The sequence below is a fragment of the Ochotona curzoniae genome, unplaced genomic scaffold (genome assembly GCF_017591425.1).
Source record: "Ochotona curzoniae isolate NIBS_2020 unplaced genomic scaffold, NIBS_Ocur_1.0 scaffold_1037, whole genome shotgun sequence".
NCBI classification, from domain to species: domain Eukaryota; kingdom Metazoa; phylum Chordata; class Mammalia; order Lagomorpha; family Ochotonidae; genus Ochotona; species Ochotona curzoniae.
In genome coordinates this window covers 26362449-26389037 of record NW_024467083.1, presented here as the reverse complement: position 1 = coordinate 26389037, position 26589 = coordinate 26362449, and the positions used below count along the sequence as shown (strand labels likewise).

The 26589-nt window shown below is 41.1% G+C and overlaps 1 protein-coding gene across 3 annotated transcripts in view; it reads left to right on the top strand.

The window, feature by feature from the left end:
- WARS2 (tryptophanyl tRNA synthetase 2, mitochondrial) overlaps positions 1–26589 on the top strand; it is an 85067-nt gene that overhangs the window by 20999 nt on the left and 37479 nt on the right. For 2 of the 3 annotated variants that reach the window (XM_040998523.1, XM_040998521.1), the window contains exon 2: positions 26029–26286. In XM_040998523.1, the coding sequence (XP_040854457.1) occupies positions 26029–26286 (258 nt within the window). The remainder of the gene's footprint in view (positions 1–26028; positions 26287–26589) is intronic. The other variant, XM_040998522.1, reaches the window with a different exon arrangement.

Here is a 26589-nt window from a genome sequence, read left to right as displayed (position 1 = left end):
CTGCATTTTAAGGTAGCTGGAGACCAGCTAAAGCAAAGCTCTGAAAAAGCAGGCTGTGGTTGGAGTCTGCAGGATGAACATAGGGGTGAATGGTAGCTTCTGCAGTAGTAAAATGGTAGGGAATTGCTGTTTTCTCTCTTAGGCAGTGACAAGATGGCAGCAGAAGAGTTGTCAAACCCTAACCGCTAAAACTACTTTGTGGACAGGAATGATCTTCAAGCTGCACCCCAGAGGTTAGAGTGACTTGCAAACCTCCCAGCCTGCTGGGTTCTGCAGAGGTGTGGGGTAGACAGTAGCAGTTGGTGTTGTACCTTGTCAGATTAGCCAGGAGATCCAAAGTTACTATTTTCATCTGCTTTTAACTAGTACTGCTGGCATCCCAGTCTCATCACTGTTCATAGACTTTAAGAATCTTCCTGCTTCTTATCTTCCTTTAGATCTCCTGGCGTTGAGAACAAGTAGCTCTGCTAGAGGAAGACAAACAGAATCTCCTCCAAGAGCAAAGTGGTCTGGACTGCTCTTAGCAGTTAGCCCTTCACAGCTCTGTGTACTTAGGCATGGCTGTGCATTGTGCACATATGTGCCCACTTAGGGACCAGTCTGTTCCTTTCTCTAGGTTAATTCCTTGGTTTTTGTTTTTTTCCTTGTTTTTGTTTTTGTTTTTCTTTGATAACTAGCTATTCTCCATTTTCCTCTATTGCTTAAGAAAAAACAACAGTGTGAGCAAACTGTGATATATCAAGTCAGTACTAGAGCTAGGCAGTCTGGTCCTGCTTTCTCCTACCTGAAGGACACACTGTGCTTGAGTCACATTGCCCAGAAGCTCTGAATGGTAACAGCACCTGTGTTAGAGGTTTGTTGTGATGTGTAAAGTAAGGCTCATGAACAAAAACACAGCCCAACGGCATGAATATGTATTTACTATTGTTGTTGTTATTATTTGATATACTTTAGGATCAACAGGTTTAGTTAATTTTGCCTTCAAACTAGTATTTAGCTCTAAATCTTTTGCTAATTACTGTAAATGGAAAGATCTTGAGCTCTGCTGACCTTCAGGAATTAATGAGGAAAGAACAGAGATAAGGGAATCTTTAAAATCACATTTGAAAAAAAAAAAGGATGTATATATTTTTATTGGAAAGGCAGATTTTACAGAACGAAGGAAAGATCCCTGCTGGTTCATCCCAAATGGCCACAATGACTGGGGCTGAGTCGATCCAAAGCCTGGAGCCTGGAGCCTGGAGCCAGGAGCCAGGTGTCCCATGTGGGTGCAGGGTCCCAAGGCTTTGGGCCATCCTCCACTGCTTTCCTAGGGCACATACAGGGAGCTGGATGGGAATTAGAGCAGCCAGGACACGAACCAGCACCTATGTGGGATCCTGGTGTGTTTAAGGTGCAAGTTAGCTACTGAGCCATCGTGGAAGGTTGGGCCCATCTTTCTAGTTTTTCAGTAGTAACTAAAGTGCAGTGTGTGAAACACAGAGCTTCCGGGAGGTTCAGCATCCTACTAGAAGTTAAACTCAGTACATGCAGGATTTGATCTTTTTGTTTGTTTTGCCATGCCAGTTTCTAGAACTGTGTTTAGCCTCTGAAAATCAATCTTCTTTGTTAGTCATCTTCTCCTTGCTTTAAGCTCCATTTCACATAAACTACCATGAATTTGAAAAGGAAAGGTGGCAGTATTTATTTAGTACATTTTGTCTTTTAAAACGAATCCCTGTCATTTTATGTTTGAATTCCTTCCTGGTGGCAAAGAAGTCCTTGTCTGTGTGAGCTCCCCATGGTGGAAAGCCAGGATGCTATCTGCTGCTCTGGGAGCCAAAGCCAGTTGAGGCTCAGCCGTGGGACTCAGCTGCCTGGAGCTGGAGTGGACGGTGAAGTTCATGGTAACAGTGACCTTGGCCTGGCCACATCCAGGGATCGTAGCAGCATTCGGACCAGTGACTTCTGCCACATACCCTGTTCTGCATTAGATAAGAAAAAATCAATTTGTTATTTATAGTACAAGGTTCTGAGTGGTACATGTGAGTACTAAATTTTATCGCCAGCCATAACATCATAAATGTCCCCTTTTAACATTTCGGTCTCTAAATCCCACTGACCTTTGGCTCAGAGCTGTGTTTCAAACTTAATCATGTTCCTGTTCTGTTTGCTTGACTCATTTCTCATGACCCATCCCTCTGCCAGTCTCATGGCCAGTCTTCGTCTTCACTTTCTTAAACTCAAATCCTTTGAAGTCTTCCCTGTGTTATTGGCAGTCAGTAAAATACAGTTACTCCTCACTCTCCTTTCACATGGATGCAAGCAGCTACGCACCACTGTAGGATATTACATAGCTGTTAGCTCAATGCTTCAACTCCGTGTTCCCAAGCCAGGTTTTGAAGTGGTCACTTTGTACTGTTACAGTTGTACTTCCCTGGAGAGTTGGTGTGCCTGACTGTGAGACCCTGTGTTAATTCTAACCCTGAAACTCTCCTTACCTCCTGAACAGATGATGTACTTACTCACTTCCTCCTTCATTAGGAAAATTAGTAAAGACACAATTCCCTGTTTTTGTTTCCGTATCTGTGCTTGTGTTCTCAGAAGACATGTCTCTGACTCTCACAGTGGTCACTCAGTTCTTCCGTATCCTGGATTCACTCTACTCTTACGTTCTCTAGGACTTAACACCCATTTTTATGTTGTTTCTTTCTTACTTTGTACCACAAATGTCTTAGTCTTCTCTTCTGGATAATGCCCTTCACTGTGTATGCTACTCTGATCATTCCTAATTTAAAGAGTAGGGAAAAACTTAAAATAATTTTAAAATGATTAGCCATGTAATTGCTTTAAACTGTGGTTCTACTTTTCTGTCACCTTCATGGTAAACTTTCCTTTCAAAAATGGCAGAGTGTGGTATGTAAAATGCTAGATGTTTCTACTCCACTCTTAACCATAAGCAAAAAGCTAAACAAACAAACAAAAAATGAGCTCTTTTTGATTTGGCAGAGAAATAGGATGACAGACAAAACTACTGCTTCCCAACATCGGAGATACCAGCATTTTGCATACAGAAAGATCACAGTTTCCCAGAATAGAAACCCTGAGAAGAAACTTCTCTGGGAATGAGAACCAGGGTGAAGAAACACAAACTGCTACTGGTGATTTGCTGAGTTCAGTATGTGTGACCCTGAGAATCAGAAAATCCAGTGATGCCCAACATGGAGCAAATCCTCACATTTTTGTGTGGTTTATTAGGAGCTTCGCTAAATTCTCACAGCAAATATCAGAGAAGAATCTCCAGCTCTTCCAGCAAGGGAGCAGGCAAGGAGCCACTCTGAAACAGACCAGAGCGCTTTTTCTAAGGAACCTGCCCTTGCAGGAAACAGTTTTACTGGAGACTGACCTGCTGGGGTTTGATCAGACCTTCACCTGGCTTGAGGGAAGGAAAATACCCAAATCCAGCTTCCTTTAGCCTTCTGATGGAGAGGGATAAAAGCACAAACTAAGAACCCTTGGGAACTTCACAGCCAGAGGGCTGTGGCTCAACAAGTGTCTGTCACCTACCTGATCATGAAACCACAGACCACTGCTCCTGAGTCCTCACCTCAGCAGTGCACTGCTGTTACCACTGTGATGTTTGACCTGAGATATCATGTCTACTTTGATACAAAAATTTAGAAAACATCAATCGGAAAAGGCAAAATGCAACATTTCAAGAGACGGGCTAGGCGTTAGAGCCACAGTCGTATGTGGTAGGAGCATTGGAACTACCAGGACAATAGTTTCTGTAAACTATAATTAATGTACTAAGGGCTTTAATGGAAAAAGTAAACATGAGAGAACAGAAAGTCATGTAAGCTAAAGATGAAAATTCCCAAAACCAAAAATAAATGCTGGTGACCCAAGTACTGGCAAAGAATGCCTTGAATGGGTTCATCAGGAGACTGGACATAGAGAAGGAAAGAGTGTGTGAAGTTGAGGATATAGAGATAAGGAAGGAGGATGAGGAAGAAGCAGAGAAAAAATATCCCAAGAGCTACAGGACAACTACAAAAAGGTGTGATAAACACCTGTAATGGGACTACCAGAGAAAGAGAAAGGAGCAGGATATTTGAAGCAATGAATGTTGTAGAGCTTGGGGCCCCTAGCTGGGCTCAGAGACACCCCTCCCGCCACACAGCCTGCATTCTCATCTTTCTGCCTATAGGAATTCAACTGGTAGACACAGAAAAGCAGAATTTGTTGAGAGGTAAAAAGATAGTACACACTTGGATGTGAGTACAAAAAAAAAAGAGTGAGAATTGCCCCCATCCAGTTTGAGACTGTCCTCAGATTAGGGTGTTGCTTGGGTAAGGCCTGATTGAATATTCAAAGAAAACAGAGTTTAGGGTAGGACTGTACCTCTTCCTTGCATGGGATATTCACAACCCCTATGGGAGTCATTGATTGAAGTCTTGGCTCCTCTGCTTCCAGTCTACCTTCCTTCCAGGAATATCATCCTGGTTTCTCAGATGGGTCAGGCTGGGGTGCACTCACTACTTTTCCAGGTATACTCACAGGAAGCTGAATTGGAAGCACAGCAGCCAATACAACAAGTGGCATTCAGTATTGGATGTTGGGTAATCATAAGCAGCAACTTAACGCTCTGTGCCACAACATTGCCCACCCCCACCAGGCAGTTGATCTTTTTTAGTCTGTTGATGTGACACATTGCAATGCTTTTGAAAGCTGAACTGGATTTACATATCTGGTATAAATCTCACATGCTCTTTGAGTATAATCATTTTTATTCATGGGGGAATTTTATTTGATAATATTTTATTGATGATTTTTACATCTATATGCATAACTAATACTTGTCTATACATTCCTCTCTTTGTATTTGGTAACGGGTAATACTGACCTCATAGAAAGTGTCAGAAAGCGTTCCCTTTGTTTCTATGTACTGAAAGAGATTACAGAGAATTAGTACTATTTTTTCGTTAAATATTTACTAGATTCACTAGTGAATTGACCCGTGTATGGTACTTTCTATTCAGAACACTGCTAACCCCACCAGCATGAGCTAGGATTAGGGACAAGCCGGGTCAGGCCAGGCTATAGCACTCCCCAGTGAAGGTTGAGGTGGGGCGAAACATACCAGATTGGGCTGCGGCGTCCATTAGCACATGTTAAGACCCAGTGGGTGGGTAGGCAGGCTTGGTACAGGCCTGTGAGGACTCCCTCGCTGGGCGACTGCTCCCACTGGTGAGTGTGACAGCTGGGACTGGGGGCAGATAAGACTGGGCAGGCCTGTAAGACCTGTGAGCCTGCATGTAAGCCAGGTTAGGGCGAGGAGAGCCAGACTGGGTTAAGTGACCATGTTCACTGGTTGTCACTGCTTGCTTAAGATTCCCAGTCAAAGCCCCTTGCCAAGATCTAGAAGAATTTATGAGATCTACTCCCTGCCTGCTTTTCCAAACTCATTTCTATGTGATTTTTCCGCCCTTGGTGACTATATACCAGTCTTATTTTGTTCGTTTTTTTTCCCCCCTCTGGGATATTTTTACCTTGACTTTTCTTACAGTTTGTTCTTTCATATTCTTTAAGTGAAAGTTCATATGTCACATACTCCAAGGTATTTTCCATGTGCATCTTATGCAGACAGTTTGCCATTACTTTGATGTTAGTTTGCCATTACTTTGATGTTACCCCCCCTTTCCTTCATAGCTATAATCACATTCCATATTTATTGTGAATTGTTTCCTTCATTTTTTAATATCTTTTTGGAACTTAAGCTCCATAATGCAAGGGCCGCAGAACAGACATTAAATATTTGTTGAATGAATGAATGAATGACTGTGTCCTGTTCATGTAATATTTTGGGATCAGGTTGGCTCATCTTTGAAATCATCGGTTTATTTTACATATTTTAAAAGGAGAGAAAGGAATCCATATACTGGTTTACTTCCCAAATATCTGCAGTTGGTGATGCCAGGCCAGGCCAAAGGCTGGAGTTGAGAACACAGGCTGAATCTCTCAGGTAGGTGGCAGGCACCCAAGTCCTTAAGCCAGCACTTACTGCCCTCTAGGGTGTGCATTGCAGGAAGCAGGGACTTCAACCCAGGCACAGCAAAAGGAGATGGGACCATAGCAAATGGTGTCTTAACTGCTGTGCCAGACACCCACTCCAAGGCAACAGGTATTTCCATTTAGAAATGTGTTACTATTTGACTTAATGAGTTTTAATATTTATTTGTCCTAAGATTGTCAGTGGGAATGCAGGCAATGGTAGAAAGCATATTGTAGGGGATCATAATATGAGCATTAGGTGATTTAAAATCATGGGGCCTGGCGCAGTAGGCTAGTGGCTAAAGTCCTTGCCTTGCATTGCCTGGATTCCATGGGGCACTGGTTCATGTACCAGCTACTCTACTTCCCAAGGCCTTAAGTCTCTACACCCATGTAGGGGACCGGAAGCAGCTCCTGGCCATTGTGGCCATTTGGAGAATGAACCAACCTATGAAAGATCTTCTTCTCCTTTCTCTCTCTGTTTTGCTGTAACTTTGCTGCCTTTGTAATAATAATAAAAAAAGGATGTGTTACATGTTCGCATATGGACCTGATAGGATGTCTGTGGCATGTGGGAAAATAGAAATGGAAGTGCACAATAATATATAATCCCAATTTGTTTAAAAGCAGCTTATCTTATATATGTAAATATTTTTCTAAAGATTTGTTTTTAATTAGAAAGGTAGATTTACAGAGAAGGAGAGACAGAAAGAAGGATCTTACATCCTCTGGTTCACTCTTCAGTGGCCACCAGCCAGAGCTGAGCCAATCCAAAGCCAGGAGGTTCTTCTGGGTCTCCTATGCAGGTGCCGGGTCCCAAGGCTTTGGGCTGTCCTCTACTGCTTTCCCAGGGCACATGCAGGGAGCTGGATGGGAAGCAGACCATCCAGGACACAAAGCAGTGTCCATATGGAATCCCAGCATATGTAAGGTGAGAATTCAGCCACTGAGCCATCGTGGAAGGCTGGGCCCTTATACATAAATTTTTTTTTATTTTTATAAAGGTATAGATAGTTATGTATAATATAAAAAAAGGAAAGAATTTTTGTAGATGTTCTTTTAGGTGTGTTTTTGACTTATTACAAAAAGTATTGTTTGACATTTTAAGAAAACTAATAAACTGAAGAAGAGTAAAGAGATAATGAAGTCTGAATATTCAGGACTGTACAAAATTCTTCAAGCCACAGGTTTCCTTCTATAAGGATTTCCAAAGAGATAGGACATTTGTCTGGAGCGCAGTGGCATATGACAAGTAAAATGTGATTTTACTATCAATTGGGCAGGGCCTGATATTTCATTGTATAGCTTTGGCAAACTTGAGTAGGCCAGAGGAGCTTCATCTGAGCTCAGACCCACTACACTCCAGATTCCCTGGTGTATGCCTGTGCTTGAGTAAAAGATCCAGAAGGGAAAGGTGGCAGGTACAAACACTGCTTGGAAAAGAAGCCCCACCAACAGCCACACACACTAGTCTCGTATTTTTCTAAGAGATAGAAAATAAATGATTGATAAAATTCTCATGTATTCATCTTGTAATTATGTATTAAGTACCTATGTTATGTAGAAACTGTTCTGTGTAAAGCTACTAAACCATGCCTTTTTCACTAGGAAGGAAAAATGTATTAGTCATTTCAAAAATGGCATGGATCTTGTTTTGATTTTGAATCATCGAACAAATATTCCAGATTGGCTATTTTCTAACAAAGTTGAAGTGATTATAATACTGAAGCATATGTTTCTCCTCTGCTTAACCAGTTGACGTGAGGAGTTTACCGTTTGTTACTACTGGGGATGAAAACCTTAACCTTACTTTGCTGGTTAGGAACTGTACAGTACAAGCCCTAACCCCTTGAACTATAGCAGCAGATGACCAAAGAAGGAACCGCATTTCAAAATATTTTGCTTTACAATGTTATTTGCCGTGTTAAAATCATAATACAACATCTGATATTGATTCTGAGGTTCTTAATTTGTTCTTTCTAAAGATTCAGATTTTAAAAAAATAAATAAACACATCTCCACTCAACTTTCCCATAAATACCATCCCTCCTCTCAAGTCAAAACATCCTGGTCCTGCGGTGTTCTGCTGTGTTTGTGCCCTAGCTGGATGAGCAGCACTCCTGACCGCCTGGTGAGGTGCTCACAGTGTTTGCCTTTTCGCCAAAAGAGGAAATGATACTGTAGGGTAGACACATGACCTGCCAGAACTGAATGTACACTCTGTGCTGTTTAAACTTATGAATGCCTGTTTAGCAGCACGCTGTTAAAAATATCAGGCAATTGTCACATGAAATCCACTCTGAAGCCTAAGGTAGGCTTTCTTGCATTACAAGAAAGCTTCAATAGCTTCCTAATGGGTTTATGGACATAATAGTTATAAATGTTTTTGCTTTTTTGAGGGCCGGCATTGTGGCATAGCAGATAAAGCCATTGACCAAGACACTGGCATCTCATTTGGATTCCAGTTTCAGTCCAGACTGCTCCACTTCTAATCTAGCTCCCTGCTAGTGGCTTGGGAAGAGCAACAGATGGTCCAAGTGCTTGGACACTCACCACCCACATGGGAGACAGGAAGTAGCTCATGGCTTGGGCCTGGCCCAATGTTGGTCGTTGCAGCCATCTGGGTAGTGAACCAACAGATGGAAGATATCTCTCTCTGTGTCTGTCTCTTTCGCTGTAGCTCTAACTTTCAAATAAATAAATACATTTTAAAAATTTTATGTATTTGTAGCCATCACCATTTTAAAAATTCCAAAACCTTTTCATCATCTGTATTCATTAGCATTCACCCTCTTTTTCTTTTTTTTTTTTTTTTTTTATTGTTGCTTACATTATATTATGTAGTACAGTTTTATAGGCGCTGGGGATCCCCCCAAAAACCACTGACATATATATTTCAAAGGGTGAGTTTTATGTATGAATTACATCTCTGGAAAAAATTTTAATACAATCTGGAGGCTTCAGACTTGTTGACAAACTTTGAGCCACAGCAAGCACAAATGCATACAAACAAGAATCCACAGAGCTATGCGCAAAGTGCCAGACCCTGAGGTTGCCTAGTCCCATACTCCATGAGAACACTTCAAAAACTTCACAAAATTATTTGAAATGCTTACATATATGTGATCTCCTAAAAGTTCATGAAAATATGTGCTATGAAAAATTATTTAGGAGTTTCAAAAGATTTTCACACTAAAACGAACATATATACTGATTGTGTCTTTTGCCAATCCATAAAAATTCCTAACAGCAGTTGTCTCCAGGAAGACTTAGCTAGGGAATGTGTGACAGGGTGATCGAAACTTTTACTAACTGTTCTGACTTTAAACCATGTGAACTGCATGTCCAATAAAGATAAATTTAAAAAATTAAAAAAAAAATTTATGTATTTGAAAGACATGGAAACATGAAAGAGGGGAGAGAAGAAGGATGGGAGAGAATTCTTCTATTCACTGACTCCCTCTGCAGATTCCCACAACAGCTAGACCTGGACCAAGCCAAAAGCAAGGGACTCAACCCAAGTTCCTATATGAGTGGCAGGGACCCAAGTACTGGAACCATCAGCTGCCTCCTGGGGTGTGCACTCACAGGAAGCTGGAACTGGGAGTGGAGCTGGAATCTGAACCCAGGCTCTCTGACATGTGTTGTGACTGCCCCAAGTGACAACTGCTGCACTAAATACGCCAATATAAAACTAGCTTTTTAAACATATGTTCTTCTAAGAATATTTTGTTATAGATACAATTAATGCTGTATTAAGAATTTGGAACTGCGTTCTCGTAGTTGTTTTGACTGAAAGAGACAGCTATGGTTTGTGTGGGCAGCTAACTGTCCTCTCTTCCTCACTCCCCATGTGACTGCGGAGTGCTGTGTAACTTCAGCTCCTGTGTTCTGTAAGCCTCATACTGTGTTCCTTGCCACTTCATTCAGAAAGATATGTTGAACTCCCACTCCTTTGGCATTAGGGTCAAAAACATGGCTTTTACTCTTTAGAATTTCACTGGCCAATGAGGGTAACAGTTACATACAACCAATAAATTACAGCATAGCAACACACTCTTACAGGGATAAAATCGCACTGTATCTGCTTATGAGAGCAAGGAAACTCATGCTGCCTTGGCGGACTAAGAAGATGCTAAACATGACATCTGAACTGGATCTAAGATCAGTTGAGATCTGCTGAGAGGAGAAGTGTGCCAGGCACAGAGCCTGCATGTGCAAATGCTTAGAGTTTACAAAAAATATGGTGTTTTCAAGAGTTCAGGGTTGAAAGAAAAAGGCTGAAAAAGTGGACCTGAGCCTTACTAACTCAGCACTTAGTAAGTTTAGCCTTACTAATACATCCAGGTTATGGGAGGTGGAGAAGGGAGCAGAGAAGCTGAAATTGTCAGAAACATGCTGAATACTCTGTTAGATGAGTTGTCTGACAGGGAACTGGGTTATCTCTGCTGCACCATTTTTTAAACATAACCTCTCATCAGGATAGAAAGTAAACACAGACAATCGCTTTGGTATAACTCAGCTGATGGGATCTCCATAGCAGCATCTTCGCCCAGCAGGGTTCTGCCTGTGCGCACAGAACATTTGTTCCACTTGGTACATGAATTGCTCACTCTTCCCACTGAATGGTTTAGACTTGAGCATTTGCAATTACTTTTTCAGTGTTACTGGTTGTTTTATGATAGTGTGAAAACATTTTCCAGAAAAATGCAAGTTTACTGATTGAGAAGCAGTTGTACCACTTATGGTACCAAGCATTTTATTGTAGTGCACAGTAGCTTGTCATCTAACTAGATGAAAAATAGCCCATTTTTAAAGTGTCTGAAATGATCAGAAATAAAAGCAGTATTTTTTGTAATTATGTTACCTTTTAAAATTTATAGTGAAAAATTGTATGTGACAAAAATATTTCCAGTGAGCAGATGAGTCCTTCAAGTTTCTTAACATGTTACTTTTAAAACCACTAAAACTTGAGTTTGAGTGCTGATTTTGTGGAAAAGCACTTGTCCAAGAATAATTATTTTTGACTCAAAGCACAGTTTTAACTCATATCATATACTCATTATAATTTAAAAATATCAAAACATAGTTGAAAACATTTAAAGAGATATTTCAAAAGTTTTCACTGCAAAAGGAACATGATAAGTACTCCATTAATACATAAAGTTTTTTAGAACTGTTGGAAAATTGAAATAAAATATAGAAGAAAATAATTATCTGGATTTATAAAATCACAACCTGATTACACAAATGCACATATTCCAAATGAACTAATTTGAGAGGAATAAATTGTGATTTTGCATTATTTTACACGTGAGATAAATTATTCTTCCAGTGTGTTTTGAAACTGTTAAAGTTATGTGTTGGAGAGGCGAGACAGATTGGTTCCTATGCCTTGTTCACACTCTACATGCCGGCAGCATGGCATTTGGGGATCAGTTAGACTAACACCGGGAACTGAGAACCAATTCAGGTCTCCCACATGAGTGACAGCTGTCCAACTATCTGAGCCATCATCACTGCTTCCCAAGGTCTGTGTTAGCAGAGGGTTGACTCAGGAGCTAAGGGTGAGTACAAAGCCATGGGCTTTAATTTGGTATGTGGGCATCTTAAGAGGAAGGTGAAATACTTGCCCCTCTATACCTCTATAGTTTATTTAACAGCGTATAATGGGAAAATTTAATAACAGGATGAAAAAAATTATTATCAGGAAAGAAAATATTCTTAAATTTTGTAAGGCTCAGTGAAGCAATTGACTAAGTAACAGAGTTTCTTTATGTACATACAGACATAAAGTGTAAATCAGGGTGATACCACTGACATTCAGTAAAAACCTGAATGTGGTGATAAAGGTATGGAGGAAGAGTTAAATGCTCGGTTGTGCAAAATTCTATGCTTTATTGGTGAATTTGAAGGAGCGAAACTGAAATAACACCTATTTTGACATTTATTTGATGAAATTCTCTTCTATCTCTATCTAAATTACTAGTTTTTAAAAATGTTTGTGTAAGAACCTCAAAGATATGACTTACAGGAAGTTATGTGGCATTCTAAAAGAATGTTGCACTACCTGTTCTCTAACATTATGGACTATCATTGGGAACTTCCTGTCTCAAAATACTCTTTTAAACCCCCAAAGAGGGATGAGGGATCAATGTTCAGCTGACACTGCTTTGCACATTTGAAAATTCCTCTTTGTTACCCTCAAGTTTATATACCACAAAGTGTTTCTAAAGAACTTCAAAGAAAAAATTATACATACATTCACCTTTCTTAAAAAAAAATTTACTTCTTTTTATTATCATTTTACGATACAGTTTCATAGCTTGTGGGATTGCCCTTATCGCTTCCCAGTTCCCTCCCCACTCACTGAATCCCCCTGTATCATTACTATAGTACAGTTCCCCATACACAGTCATATGTCCATCACTGCGGGCATGGACAGTGGCAGAGAGTCCAGCATCCTATTGTCAAGATATAATAAACAATTTCATTGGGAGTCCATCTTTGTCTGGAAGTAGAGATGCATGCACCTTTTAAAATAAAATAAATAATTCATTGTTTATTTCCTAAGGGAAAAAAAAGTGTCTCAAAACCATTTGGGGCGCAGACATTGGAAGATAGCAGTTAAGCTATTGCTTTGAATGCTTGCATCCCGTATCCGAGTGGCTTGGTCAGGACCCGGCTGCTGTGCTTCCCATCAGGTACTGCCACTGTGCACCCTGGTAAACAGATGCCGGCTCAAGTGCTTGACCCCTGCTCCCTCGGTGGGAGGCCTGGATGAAGTTCCAGATTCCTCACTTCAGCATGTGTATCTGTGTGTATTGTTCTGCCCTTCAAATAAATAAAACAAATAATAATAACTAAGGAAGACACTTAGGCTTGGGTAATTATGCAAAAATAAGATCGCTTAGGTTTCAAAATGGGAAAAGGTCCTTTCAGAGAACAGAGGCTTATGGCACCTCATAGTGTGTGTCATGCCGCTTCACCAGAAAAAAACGGAATCAGTGTTTTTCATTAAAGAAAACAACGTTGTCTAAGATTAAATTTTTATCTTTCTGCATGGTTGTAGGCTAGGCAAAATTCCAGAGTTACGTTTAGATGACAGAAATCAATGGAGCAAAGCCAACCATGTGCAGTAATTATATGGAATTGCTGCAGGTAGGACACTAGAACTTTGAATCCCAGAACAAAGTAACAGCAACTTCATCTATGATTATGTCCCCTTAGTTGATCACGGCTGTGTGTTTGTTTGATGTGGCTTAGCCACTGATGTGTCTTGCATCTCAGCACACTCGCTGTGCAGTTGTGGTTTGGCCAATCACAACAGTCAACACAGAATGCTTTTATTCTTTTTTGCCTTACGCTCATGTGGGCTTGGGTGGCTCTGCAAGAGCAGCTAAGTGGGGCCCAGCACCACAGCCTAATGGCTAAAGTCCTCAGCTTGCACGCCCAGGATCTCATATGGGCACCGGTTCTAATTCCAGCAGCCCCGCTTTCCATCCAGCTCCCTGCTTGTGGCCTGGGAAAGCAGTCAAGGACGGCCCAAAGCCTTGGGGCCCTGCACCTGTATGGGAGACGCAGAAGAAGCTTCTGGTTCCTGGCTCTGGATTGGCTCAGCTCTAGCCCTTGAGCCCACTTGAGGAGTGAATCAGCAGATGGAAAATCTTCCTCTTTGTCTCTCCTCCTCTCTGTAAATCTGACTTTCCAATAAAAATAAATCAAGCTTAAAAAAAAGGAGTAGCTTAGTGTGCTGACCAATGACTGTTCAGTAGGAACAGGTGTTACGTGACAGATCCTGGAAGATCTGCTTTACTAGTGGCCTGCATTAACCAAGCGCATTTGTTTCTAACCATCACCAAGTCTGAAGTCAGGATGTCAGTGGTGCATACAGCATCTGAAGGCTCAGGAGAGGAGTCCTTGCCACCTCTGCCTAGCCCCTGGTGGCTCACGCAGTCCTTGGCATTGCTTAACGTGGAGCTGCCACAATCTCATCTCTGCCTCCATTCTCAATTGGCCTTCTCCCTTCCATGCCTCTGTGTTGTTAAATTTAGGACCCATTGTACTTCCGTGGGAACTCATCTTACCTGATTACTTCCGTAAAGGCCATCTTTCCAAGTAAGGTCATAGTTTGAGAGTTCCAGGAAGATATGAACTGTGGGCAGATGTTGTCATACAATGAGAAAGCTGTAAATCTCATCTGATCTAGAAAAAATAATGTCAGCTGGTATGTAATTTTTTTTTTGCCTTCCAAACTCTGTCTATAGACTCTAAAGATTACATGTATGGTTTCCATTGAATATTGTATTGACGCTAGTGATTGAATGCATAATGAAAATTAGCTTGCTATAAAATGTTAAACTTAAGTTAAAATATCTCACAAGATTTCTCATTTGCTTAATTAAGGTGCATTCATGGCAGTACTTACTTGCCTGTGACGTGTCTCTGTCACCTCCATGTGTGTGAACTGTGACTCTGAAGACTTATGCAAGGACTTGTTGCACTGAGCCTCTAGGAAAGGAAGAATCTGTGGAACTTCCTGACTGGAAGAAGAGTTCAGGTGATAGTATGGCAAATTCCAAGTCTGACGGAAGCTATTGAAGCTACAGAGATGAGGTGACTGAGGTTGAAATTATGCTGATGGAGATGGAGAAGCTGAATTGTCACATGCCTGAGGATTTAGTTATCAGTTAGATGATGATAGATCATAATTGCTGTGTACTTTCTACATGTGAGACACCTTTCTAAGAACTTGTTAAGAGCTAAATAACTTTTGTCATAATACTACTGGTTCGGTCTGATAAGATTTTTATTTTAGATGGAAGATGGAAGCCCTACTTATTTGCCAAAACATCGGAGCAGCTGAGATTTGAACCTGTAGACTCTGGTGAGGGGAAAGAAGAAATCAGGGATAATTCTTTAGCAGGCTGGCTGGATGGTTGTGTCATTAGCCGGAGTTGAAAATGCAGAAACTTATTGGCCAGTCGAGAGAAGGAATTCATGATGTGTTTGCACCCAGCTGGTGGTGACTTTACCTCGTTGTAGTCTTTGCCCTACCAGAACATTTGCACCAGGCATTCCACAGGCTGCACCGTTGCATTGCATTAACTGCATGTTATTTCAGTTCAAATCTGATAGTTTATGGGAACCGATTTTTTGTGAAATCACTGAAGAAAGAAATGCCTGTGAATTTTCCCTCTGAAGCACTGCCTGTTGTCTGTGTCATTTTGGTCTCATTAATCAGCGCTATAGCAAGGCAGACACTGTGCTGTGTATTTTACTGTCCCCAGCACAGCAGCGCCTATGTCTCTGCCCCCAAGCCGATGCATTGGGGAGACGGAGAGAGGGAAACCATCAATCTTCCCTGTTGCACATGTCAGCAACGATTCCTTCCCCTTCCTGTTGGCTGTCTCTCCCACCACCTGTGTTTAGAATTAGTGCTGAAGCTGCTGCCCAGATGAATAAGAACTACTGTCCTTGTCACCTGCCCTGGTACGGGCCACCACTTCTCAGTCCAAACAAGTCCATCAGCAGTTACCTTCAGTGTAAGCATTGTAGGGGAGAGAGTTACGTGTCCCTGAGAGGTTTATGATAACATAAAAATTAAAGGAGATGTTAGATCATATTTTCTAGGGGGTATCATCACTGAATGGACCAGGGCGATACAAAGCAAATACCTCATTGAGTGCCTTGCTGTGTTTTCATAGTCTTCTTCCAAAGACTGAAGTTAATCTACCTGGTCTCCAGTTGTGCCTCAACTATACCAGCTGTGCACCGCACTTCACTAAGTCCTCCGTGCCTCATTTTCTTCCTGTGTAAAACAGAGGTGATAGTCCTGCATCCTGAGGAATTTTTACAAGGATTCAATGAGGTAGCAGCTCCATAGCTCTTCTGTAGTGCTTCCCACACAGTAAACACGCAACAGATGTTAAATATTATCATCATAAGCCTTACTGTTCAGTAATAAAACTGTGATTCAGGGAGGGGAAATAATTTGTAAAAGTTCCTAATAGGTACAGAGGGAGTTTGAACCTAGAGTGCTAGAGGTTTAATCCCTAAAAGTTACGCCATGACTTTTAAAATTTTAAAAATGGTATCATATTGTTGACATTGTGGCTAGTTGTTTTACAAACAACTTCCTGTGTGAGCTTAAAGATCACTTTCTTTACAGCTTTTATTTCCTATTATGCAAAATGAAAATGCAAATAATTGGCAATCCTACTAGTGTGAAACTGTTACGGGTCAGTTGATTTAATCAAGCCCTATGCGGAAAAGGCAGGCCTGTGTGTGCATCCTGCCATCCTTCCTTGTCAGCATTTATCCACGTGACACGTGTTTACGTAAGACTACCACAGGTAAAGCACTGTTCACAGTCTTTTGAGGGGTACTGTCATTCTTCCTGATTTACTGAGGAGGTTCTGTGATTTGTGCAAACAAGTACGGAGAGTGCACAACACAGCCAGTGTTGGACCCCCGTGCTCTGGCTCCTGGCTCAGGCTCTTCACCGCCACCCTGTGCTGTCTTTCAAGGTGTCCACAGCAAACTATGATTTATTTAGTATTTTCTTCACTAAAGGGCTGAGTTGTTTGTAATCCTTTAATAATTAAACATTCATGCGGGAACATATCCCTACATGCTTGTGTGAGTATTTCTGTAGGCCAGCTTTCAATACATTGTGTAATTGAGTCAAAATAAAATGTGATTTTGACCTCTTGAATTGATAGTTAACTTCTGAGGTATTTAGTGCTTGCCAGGGCCTGAGTGCTTTACAGTAATAATTTCATCACCATCCTCTTAACCATTCCATGATGTTAATATTGTTATTCCCCCTTTGAAAAAGCGCAAGGTCACCTAAGTCGGAGAAGAGGGACTTGAATTCAGGCAATCTGGCACTAGACCTTGCTACTTTTTTTAAAAAAAGACTTATTTATTTCTCTTGCAAAGTCAGATATACAGAGATATACTACCTTATCCAGATGTGGGAGTACAATGCAGCATGCATCCCTACTTGCAAACAAAAGATGGAATCCCAGTGAAATTGTTGGAAATGTGTAGACAATGGGATGCTGGATTGTCTGACATTGTGCCCCCAGCAGTGTTGGGGCACGCTTAAACAACAACATGATGGAATTATGACTCCTTTTGAAAGACTATACTATTGTAGCAACATGGGCAATATCTGTAGGGGGGTGAAACTTGGGGGTAAATCCCAGTCTATACAAAATTATACCACAAAATTCAAAAGTTTAAAATTAAAATGTAACAAAAAAATTTGTTTATTTTTCTTGCAAAGTCAGGTATACAGAGAGAAAGGTCTTCCATCCTATTATTCACTCCCCAACTGATGACCACAGCTGGTGCTGCACCAATCCGAAGCCAGGAGCCTGGAACTTCTTCCAGGTCTCCCACGTGGGTACAGGGTCCCAAGGCTTTGGGCCATTCTTGAATGCTTTCCCAGGCCACAAGCAGGGAGCTGGATGGGAAGCGGGGCTCCTAGGATTAGAACCGGTGCCCATATGGGATCCCAGTATGTCCAAGGTGAGGACTTTAGCTGCTAGGCCAGCATGCTGGGCCCTAGACCTTGCCTCTTAACTGTGTCCGAACTAGTTACCATAGCCATATTTTACTGTTTGCCATTTCACTAATTTATTCTAAAATTCAGTTAACAATCTGAGTTGATAAAATGGTCTGAATTGATGTGAATGTGGTTGGGACAGCTCTGACTGTACCAGTCCGCAGGTTGTATGGCGAGACAGGTATCCCTGCTTGTCTGGACAAAATAGAACTGTATCACGTCATGTTGCTTAGGGAAGTCATAGATTCCCCCCGCTTTTTAAGATTTATTTATTTTTTAGTGCAAACAGATATACAGAGAGGAGGAGGGAGAAGAAGATCTTCCATCCAATGATTTACTCCCCAGGTGACTACAATCTGATCCGAAATCAGAACCTGGGAGCCTCTTCTGGGTCTCCTACATGGGTACAGGATCCCAAGGCTTTGGGCCATCCTTGACTGCTTTCCCAGGCCACAAGCAGGGAGCTAGATGGGAAGTGGGGCTGCTGGGATTAGAACCAGTGCCCAAATGGCATCCTGGTTCAAGGTGAAGACATTAGCCCCTGGGTCCAGAGATCGCTTTTGTGTGAACTACCGTTCTGTTGGGAAAATAACTTTAGAAATTGTGGTGTGTGTGTGTGTGTGTGATGTTGGTACCTCATAAGAAATCTATGCTGTTTCTCAGAGATTGGAACATTCGTGATCATCAGGGAATCATTCCATACCTGGTATGTAAAGACATTTCAGCTTCATTTAGCAAGAGCCTCCTGTTGTTAACCCAGCTGTTGTTCAACTGACTGTACTGATCATGATGCCCACTTATAGCTACCTCAGTGTGAAATCCAAACTCTGGTGGGAGAGTTTGGGAAAAATTAGGAAGTTTTCCAGGCAGGAAAATGGGTATACAAGATTTTAGGCGGAGATAATTTTGTACTGCATCCATTATAATTCTGAGCTCAGAGTCTCTTAATAGGTTTATTGTTCTTGATAAAATATAGGCTGCATATGCTTTCTAAATTCCTGAGGCATAAGGACTTGGGAAACTGAGTATAATCTGACCTTCAGAGTGTGATATGCAGTATGATATACAGATTGCCTGAGCTGAAGGAGCCTCTGACAATACCTTCATAGATAACTTTATCGTGGATTTTATTTCCTAGGAATGCAAATTATGAACAATAAACTTACTCTTCATGTTTTTGATTCCTAGCAGTTTGGCAATTTGGGGGAATAATTCTATAGTATTAGGGTTACTTGAGTGGTTTCTCAGTCTTGATTTCATATTGGAATCATCTGGGGAGTTTTAAAAGTAATCCCAGCGCCCAAATCCCAGACTGGTGAAATATGCATCTCTGGGGTTGGTACCCAGACATCTACTTCTTAAGACTCCCAGATGAGAGGGAGAGGAAGAGTGTGTGTGTGTCTATTTGCTGCTTCACTTCCCAGATGTCCACAGTGGCCAAGGAACTCATTTCCAAAGCAAGAAAACTCATTCAGGTCTCCCATGTGGGTCACAGGAATCCAAACACTTGGGTCATCTTCTGCTGCTTTTCCAAGGTACATGACAGGGAGCTGAATCGGAAAACGGAATAGCTAGGACAGGAACTAGTGGCCAAGTTGGATGCCAGCATTACAGGTAGTGGCTTTACCTGCTATGTCAAAGTGCCAACTCCAGTTAAAGTAAATTTAAATAGTATGTGTTAGCACCTGAAAGCTCCTCTCGTATTTTAGAATGCAACGGAATTATCTGGAAGGATTGTTGCAGCATAGATTCGTAATTTCTCAAACTTCTTTTGGATCGCATGGCCCTTGAGATTCCTGATTTAGAGGGTATTGATTGGGACCCAAGAATTTGCAGTTGTAACTAGTTCTCATATTCTGGTGACATAGGTTGAACAGGAAACACGCTCTTAGAAACTCTAATCCCTTGCTCTCATCTTCCACTGTTTTCTATTAGACTAGTGGTGGACACAGCCACTGCCTTAAGTGGTCTATATGCAGAACACCACTGTTAGCAAAGGGAACAGATGCTGGAGGAAGCTTCAGCATATTGCCCACTGCCAAGTCATCGACCAGTCTAATTAAAAAAAAAAAGCAATTTATATGGGGCCAATGTTGTGGCATATGGGTAAAGCTGCCTCTTGCGATACTGGTATGCCATATGGGTGCTGGTTTGTGTCAAGACTGCTCCCCACTCAGGTGCTGTGGGAAAAGCAGCAGAAGATAGCCCAAGTGTTTGGATCCCTTCTACCTACATGGAAGACCTGCATGAAGCTCCTGGCCTCACCCAGTCCTGCCCAGTGTGGCCATCTGGGGTGTTAACCAGCAAATGGAAGATGTCTGTTTCTTCTCTCTCTGTTGCTCTGACTTCCAAATAAGTAAATAAGTCTTTTTAAAAAATAATCAGTTTCTATGCAAATAAAACATCCTCTTTATGCAGATTATTCTTTCTACTTCATAATCAGAGCTACAGGGAAGGCTCCTGGAGCACTAAGATGGAACTTGCATTTCAGTTTCTCAGCTTAACAAGTTTATGAATGCTGTTAGGTGCAGCTGACGTCACACTGTTAAAACCATTCCTCAGGAATCGTAAGGGCTCTAACGGGCTTTGATGGGTTGTCCCCCAGGATTTTAACCACTATTGAAAAATTGGATTCCTGAGTTTGAGAAATCCAATTTTTAAACAAACTCTTAAAACATAACTTGTTTAGCAACTGTCATTGAAATATTGGGTTCATTTTGTTCATAGTTACAGTGTCCTTCTTGTTTGGAGCCAAACTGTGGGAAAGATTTGCCACACATCCAGTTAACAGGTATTTAGTAGCCACAGTGTCCCTGGACCATGCTATTGGCTAGGGTTGTAGGGCTTTCCCTGCCCTAGAGGAGCTCATATTCTAGATGGGAAAATATTTGCTCAGCAAATAAGAAAATATTCCCCATGCACTCGTATGATATATGTAGTAATGAAAAACTGGTGATGGAAGGAGCTATTCTGCCTGGAAGAGAGACTGATGCAAAAGAGTGTACTGAAGAATCAGGGAGAGACTGGTGAGAGGTTAAGACTAAAGGGAGTTCCCCAGGTGGAAAAGGGGTGCCAGGTCTTCTAGGATTAGGGAATGGTGAACACAGAGGGCGAGAGTAAGCTATACAAGTACTGGGCATGAGCTGCCATACCAAGTTTGAGCCTCTCCTGGAGGAAGAAGTGAGGTGAGCTGTGCTAAGTCAGTGTATATGCAATTTACACTTGATCCCGGGTTCTCGTTTGTTTAAGAATTTTATTCTATATATCATATAAAAAATATTGCATTTTCCAGAGGAAAATGAGAAGAAGTTCTAAAACCAATGTAATCTGACATATGTTGTTTTATAAAAGGGCTTTGGTGTGGGTAGCCAAGTCTCTCAGAGTTGCTGGTAGAAGGGTGAAAGTTCTCAGATAAGCAGCTAAGAATGTCAGACAGGTCTTGCTGTGGATATGGGAACAGTAATGATGGTTGTAGGATAAACTTTCAGTTGGGGCCACAATAGGTCATGATAAAATCATAGTGTCTTAGGATGCACATGTTAAGATCAATGTTTGAATTTTCTCATTGTGGAAAACTAGTCATTATTAAAGCTTTTCTTAGCATTGTTTAAAAACATTTCAGTAGTTCTGGAGTTCTTGCCTATATTAATGCTCCATTTAATATAAAATAAACGATGCAGTAATAATCTGGACGTTTGTGGTAAGAATATGATACCTGTTGATTTTTTATTTATTTTTATTGGAAAGGCAGATTACAGAGGGAAGGAGATACAGATTTAAAGATTGTGCATCCACTTGTTCACTCTCCAAGTAAATGCAGCAGCCAGAGCTGAGCCAATCTGAAGCCAGGAGCCAGGAGCCTCTTCCTGGTCTCCCACATGGGTGCAAGGTCCCAAAGTTTTGGGCCATCCTCTGCTGCTTTCCAGGCCACAAGCATATAATTGGATGAGAAGTAGAGCAGCCAAGCCTCAAACCGTCACCTATATGGGATCCCCTGTGTGCAGGCAAATTCTGGTTTCTGGTGCCCACTGGGCCGCTAACTGTGTGCCCTTGGTCTTCTGCTGAGCATCTCTGACACACTTCCCGCTTTGCAGAGGAAAGGGATTGAACCCTGCAGTGTCCTTCCCTGGTACAGGAGGACAGTGATTCTGCCGCCACTGCATGAGATGAGGCAGATGAGAGGCACAGGGTGTGTTTCTGATAGCTAAATCTCAGCACAAGAAGGAAGGCACATCTGCACTGGCATTCCAGAACATGATGGAAGGAAAGTGCAGAACGTGGAAGGGAAATAGAAATGACTTGAAGTTTGGCAATAACTTAGGTAATCTGTAGAAACAAAGAAATTGAAGTTGCGTCTACTCCCTTTAAACTCTTTCACTGGACCAAAAATATATATTAAGTGCTCGTGATCTATATCCTTGAAGAACTTACAATGTAGTAGATTAGTCACTCCTTTTCTCATTTTTTTAAAAACATTCTTTTTCTCAATTTCTATTGACCTGCATATTGTTTCTCGTTTGGGGGTGATAGAAGACCTGCTTTCTCTTATGTTGAATTAATATTTACTATATGGATTCCCATGTCTGAGCATCTGGTTTCATTTCTAGGCAGCAATGAACCCATTCTTCTTGGTGCTGAGTGAGCGTTTCTCAACCAACCAGGGCTGTCTGTGCTTCCTGAAGCAAAACGCTGACAGCGGCACAACAAAGCAAGCGGAGGCCAAGCCCTGAAGGAGGCTCCTTCCGGCACGGTCACGGTGCTGGTTTTTTTTTTGTGCCCAGTCTCTTCTGTCTTAGCTCTTAAACCCTTTATTACAGAGATACATTCATAAAAATGGTGAAGAGATGCTTCAGGAGGCTAGGGTTCAGTCAGCAGGAAGAACAGTGCAAATGGTAGGCTTGAACGACACAGCCCAACAGCGCTGGCATGAGAAGTCTGGTGATATCCTAATTTTATACACAGCTGGAAGAGTAAATAGAGAAAGTAATGTTCATCCTGAACAGTTGGTGCTGTGGTTTGACTACTTTAAAAAATTATAATCTGTGATTGGGATGCCTTTCTTGCAATACATAAAGGTTGTTCAGCCAAGTTCTGAGTTTACCTCTGGCTGTAATTAAAAACAAAGGTGGTAAACAGTTGGTGTGGCAGTTGGACACAAGCAGGACTGTGTGAGGAGGGTCTTGAAATAATTGGTTCCCACTTCCATAGTGAGATTGACAGTGTTTCAAAGCTGGTAAATTACTCTCTTTTGATGTAGTCTTTGAAAAACATTTGACTTTAAGGTCAATTTAAAGAAAGAAGCTTGCTTCGGTTAATCACACATGCACAAATTGTCTTTTGCAATAATTAAGAGTGGAATGTTTCAATTTTCTTGGAATGTAGTTACAAAAATTGAGAAAATTATAGATTTGAGTTATACTCAGTACCTTATAACAGGAGGAGTTTCAGTTCGGTCAATTTGACAAGTATGGTTCACCTTTGATTAGAAGCCCACTTTATTTTCTTATGTGTATGAAATCGCAGACCTGAAACTGCCCAGTGGCAGTGCTGGTTCTGCTGTGAAAATGAGCCAGTGGGAATGGAAAGGGCATTTGCTGGGGTGATGGGATATTCCTGGAATAACAGTGAAGTCCTGTATGTAATAGCTCCGTTGCTGTCCTCGAACCATGAGCTGACGCGCTAGGCTTCCCCTGCTAGGCGATGCCTGTGGGTTAGTCTTGAAGCTGTTTTCTTTGTGGTTTGTCTCCTCTCCACTGGGAAGCCTGGGCTCCCTTCATTTTCATTCTTCTCCTACCCTGGGGCTTTTGAACACAGAACCCCCAACCTCCTGCCACCCCAACTCTGCATTCCAACCCAGTGATTTCATGGTGCCAGGAGTATGTCCCCTGCCATGCTGGGAGGCTGCCTGCTGACTCCTGCAGGGGGAACAGACAGGAACATAAACTCCCCGCAGAAGAGCAGGACACTCTCTGTATATTTTTTAAAACCAGGAATCCAATTCCCATTTAGAGGCAGTATTTTTTTTTCAATAGCTCCTTGAAAATCGAACAAAACATTTCTTGTTGCTCTTATTTCTTGATGGTATCCTTCTCTTTGCACTGGTGACCAGGGTCCCAGAGACCAGAGAATGCAAAAGATGCATTAGATCATGTCTAGCCCATTCCCACTGCTCACAGCTCCTTTTTCCCACAGTCTCTCGTCTAATGCTTTTCTCTTCTAGTTTTCCCAAGAATTTGTTTCCTCCATTTCTCCTGGGGAATAATTTCTTAGTTTGCCCATGGAGGAATTTATATGGAAATATGCATTTTGTTTTTTTCAGCTTAATATTCCTGGTCTTCATAACCCTTTATATTACCGTAAACCATCTCCCTTCTTCCTAGGTCAAGTATTTCTAGATGATATTTTTTTTCCCTTTTCCATTTATTAAGTGCAGAGTTTGTTTTCCTGCTTTGCTTTCTCTCTTCATCAATCAACCCTAAAGGCCATTAATCATTTTTTTTACTACACTGAAAACTCCATTGCTTATTCCCATATCAGGAACCCAGAGCTGCCGAAGGTCCCTTGATACTGGAGAAGGCTCACTCATTTGTACTTACTCAGCTTCTCTTTCTCTCTTCCCCACTCCCTCCCTTCCCCTCTGTCTGAATTCTCAACTAGGAACTATTTTAAAAATAAATACTGTTTCAAACTGCAATTTGCCAGGTTAGTCATTTTAAGGCTGTGTATGTGTGAATATTATGTATTTCTTCTGACTTACATAAAAGATATTTTTCATACCATTAGAACCACAAGTCTCTGAACTCTTCCCCCAAATACTTGGACCCTGGAGTGATGATGAAGCATTCTGCTTGAAGGCTACCATCGTAGTAATAGGAAGGAAAATAGACTGTATTTGTAGGATTTTTAATTATTGGGAAATGGGAAATTTTTAATAATTGGGAATTGGAAAATTTTTTATGGGCATGACAGTCCCATGTCTCGAGTAGATTGACTCTCAGGAACTAGTACCAGGGTTAGTAAGATCTATTACTTCCTGGACTGGAGGACTCATTAGAATCAAGATGTTGTTTTTACCCAAAGCAATCTATATGATAGACTTATTTATGACATTTATGATTGATTTATGATACATTACACTCGAGAGTAGTGGGAAAAAGGGAGTCTTCTAAATAAATAATGCTGGATTAATGAGACATCCATACAAGAAGAAAAAAAATCAAATGCCTTCCTGACACCGTACACAAAAAAATCTCCAAATAGATTAGATATCTGAATGTAAAATAAAAATGTAAAAAACACTTACTTACACTTTGTAGGTAAATACATACAGATATTTTTATGACCTCAGGCTGTTGAATGCTTTCTTCTACTACATAATCTGTAGATAAAAGTTAAATATTTGGTGACTCTAAGAATCTCTCTTTATTAAAAGAGCTGTTGGGGTTAGATGTATGAATTTCAGTAGAGCACTGACCACAATTGCCTGCCACATAGTAGTTGGCCTATAAATTACAGATACAATTATTCATCTTTCATGCTGATTATGTTTAAAAATAATAATGATGCATTTTATTTATTTCAGAGTTACTTACAACACATTTACTGATAAATGCATACTCTTGATTATTCTCACTATAGAACATAAATTCATTCAGGAGAGAAACAGATTTTTTTTTTGCCATGTATTACATTTTTTCTTCTAACTTTCATGTTAAAACATCAAAATTGGAAGTTACAGATAAAGAAAATGAAAGAAATGTTTCATAATGTAAAATTATGATTAAAATTTTTTTGGAGAAATGAAAAACTAAGTTTTGTCAAGCAAAAGGAAAGAGAAACAAGAATGTCAAATAACTATCAAGAAGCGCCTTGGGAGTACAGTGGCTGTCCACTGGTTTCTAATCCAAGGTTTTGTACACTAAATTATAATATCAGCAACCAAAAAGAAAAAAAAGTAATAGCAGTAGTCTTTGGCCCTAATCCCATGGCCTTCACTTCCTTAATTGCAAAATAATCCTTAACTGCCTCTTTTATCTCCAGAGAAATTTGATTCTGGATCTGAAGCCATTCTTACTGACTACTGGAACCACAGTTGCATTTCCTTTTGGGAACTTCTGCTTGTATCCCACTATTTATTTTTCTAATATGACCATGGCCATGTTGATACTGTGTATCCCCAGTCAGATTGCATTTTATGAGATGCAAACCTGTTTTTTATACATTCATGTTTTTGAATGCTCCCTCTCCCTCCCCCAAAATATTTTATTTTCTACCCCTAATAACCCCAGCTTAGTGATTTGCACAGAGGAGGTCCAGAATAAATGCATAATGATGATACTCTGTTGGACTGCAGTTTGCAATAGGACCAGCTATCATAGCTATGGTAAGGTAGATAATAAGCTTGTTTCTCTTTGTTCCAGAAAGACTGCATGAAGCGAGTGTTTTCTGGCATACAGCCCACTGGAATCCCCCACCTGGGCAATTACCTGGGAGCTATTGAGAACTGGGTGAGACTGCAGGATGAGTATGGCTCTGTGCTGTACAGCATCGTTGATCTCCACTCCATCACAGTTCCTCAAGACCCCGCCATCCTCCACCAGAGCATCCTGGATATGACGGCTGCTCTTCTTGCCTGCGGCATAAACCCAGAGAAAAGCATCCTTTTCCAGCAATCTCAGGTCAGTTTCTCCAATTAGACCTGAGTAAAAATTTATTTTCAGATTAGGTGAGGAAATAAGTGAATGGTTCGTATTGCTTTTGTTTTTAATTATTCTCCCTCCCCCCCCCCGAAGAAGGCTATCTTCATCAAATACGATTATTCACATTTCCTATTTCACCTTTACTTTTATTTAACACGTTAGTACCATTTCCTGCACTCTGCTGGGTAAATTTCTACCCATCCATATTCCAAAAACGTTGTGTCTTATAAGTGCTACTGCTAAATTATTTTCCCTCGCTGCGTGGCAGATCGACACTTTGTA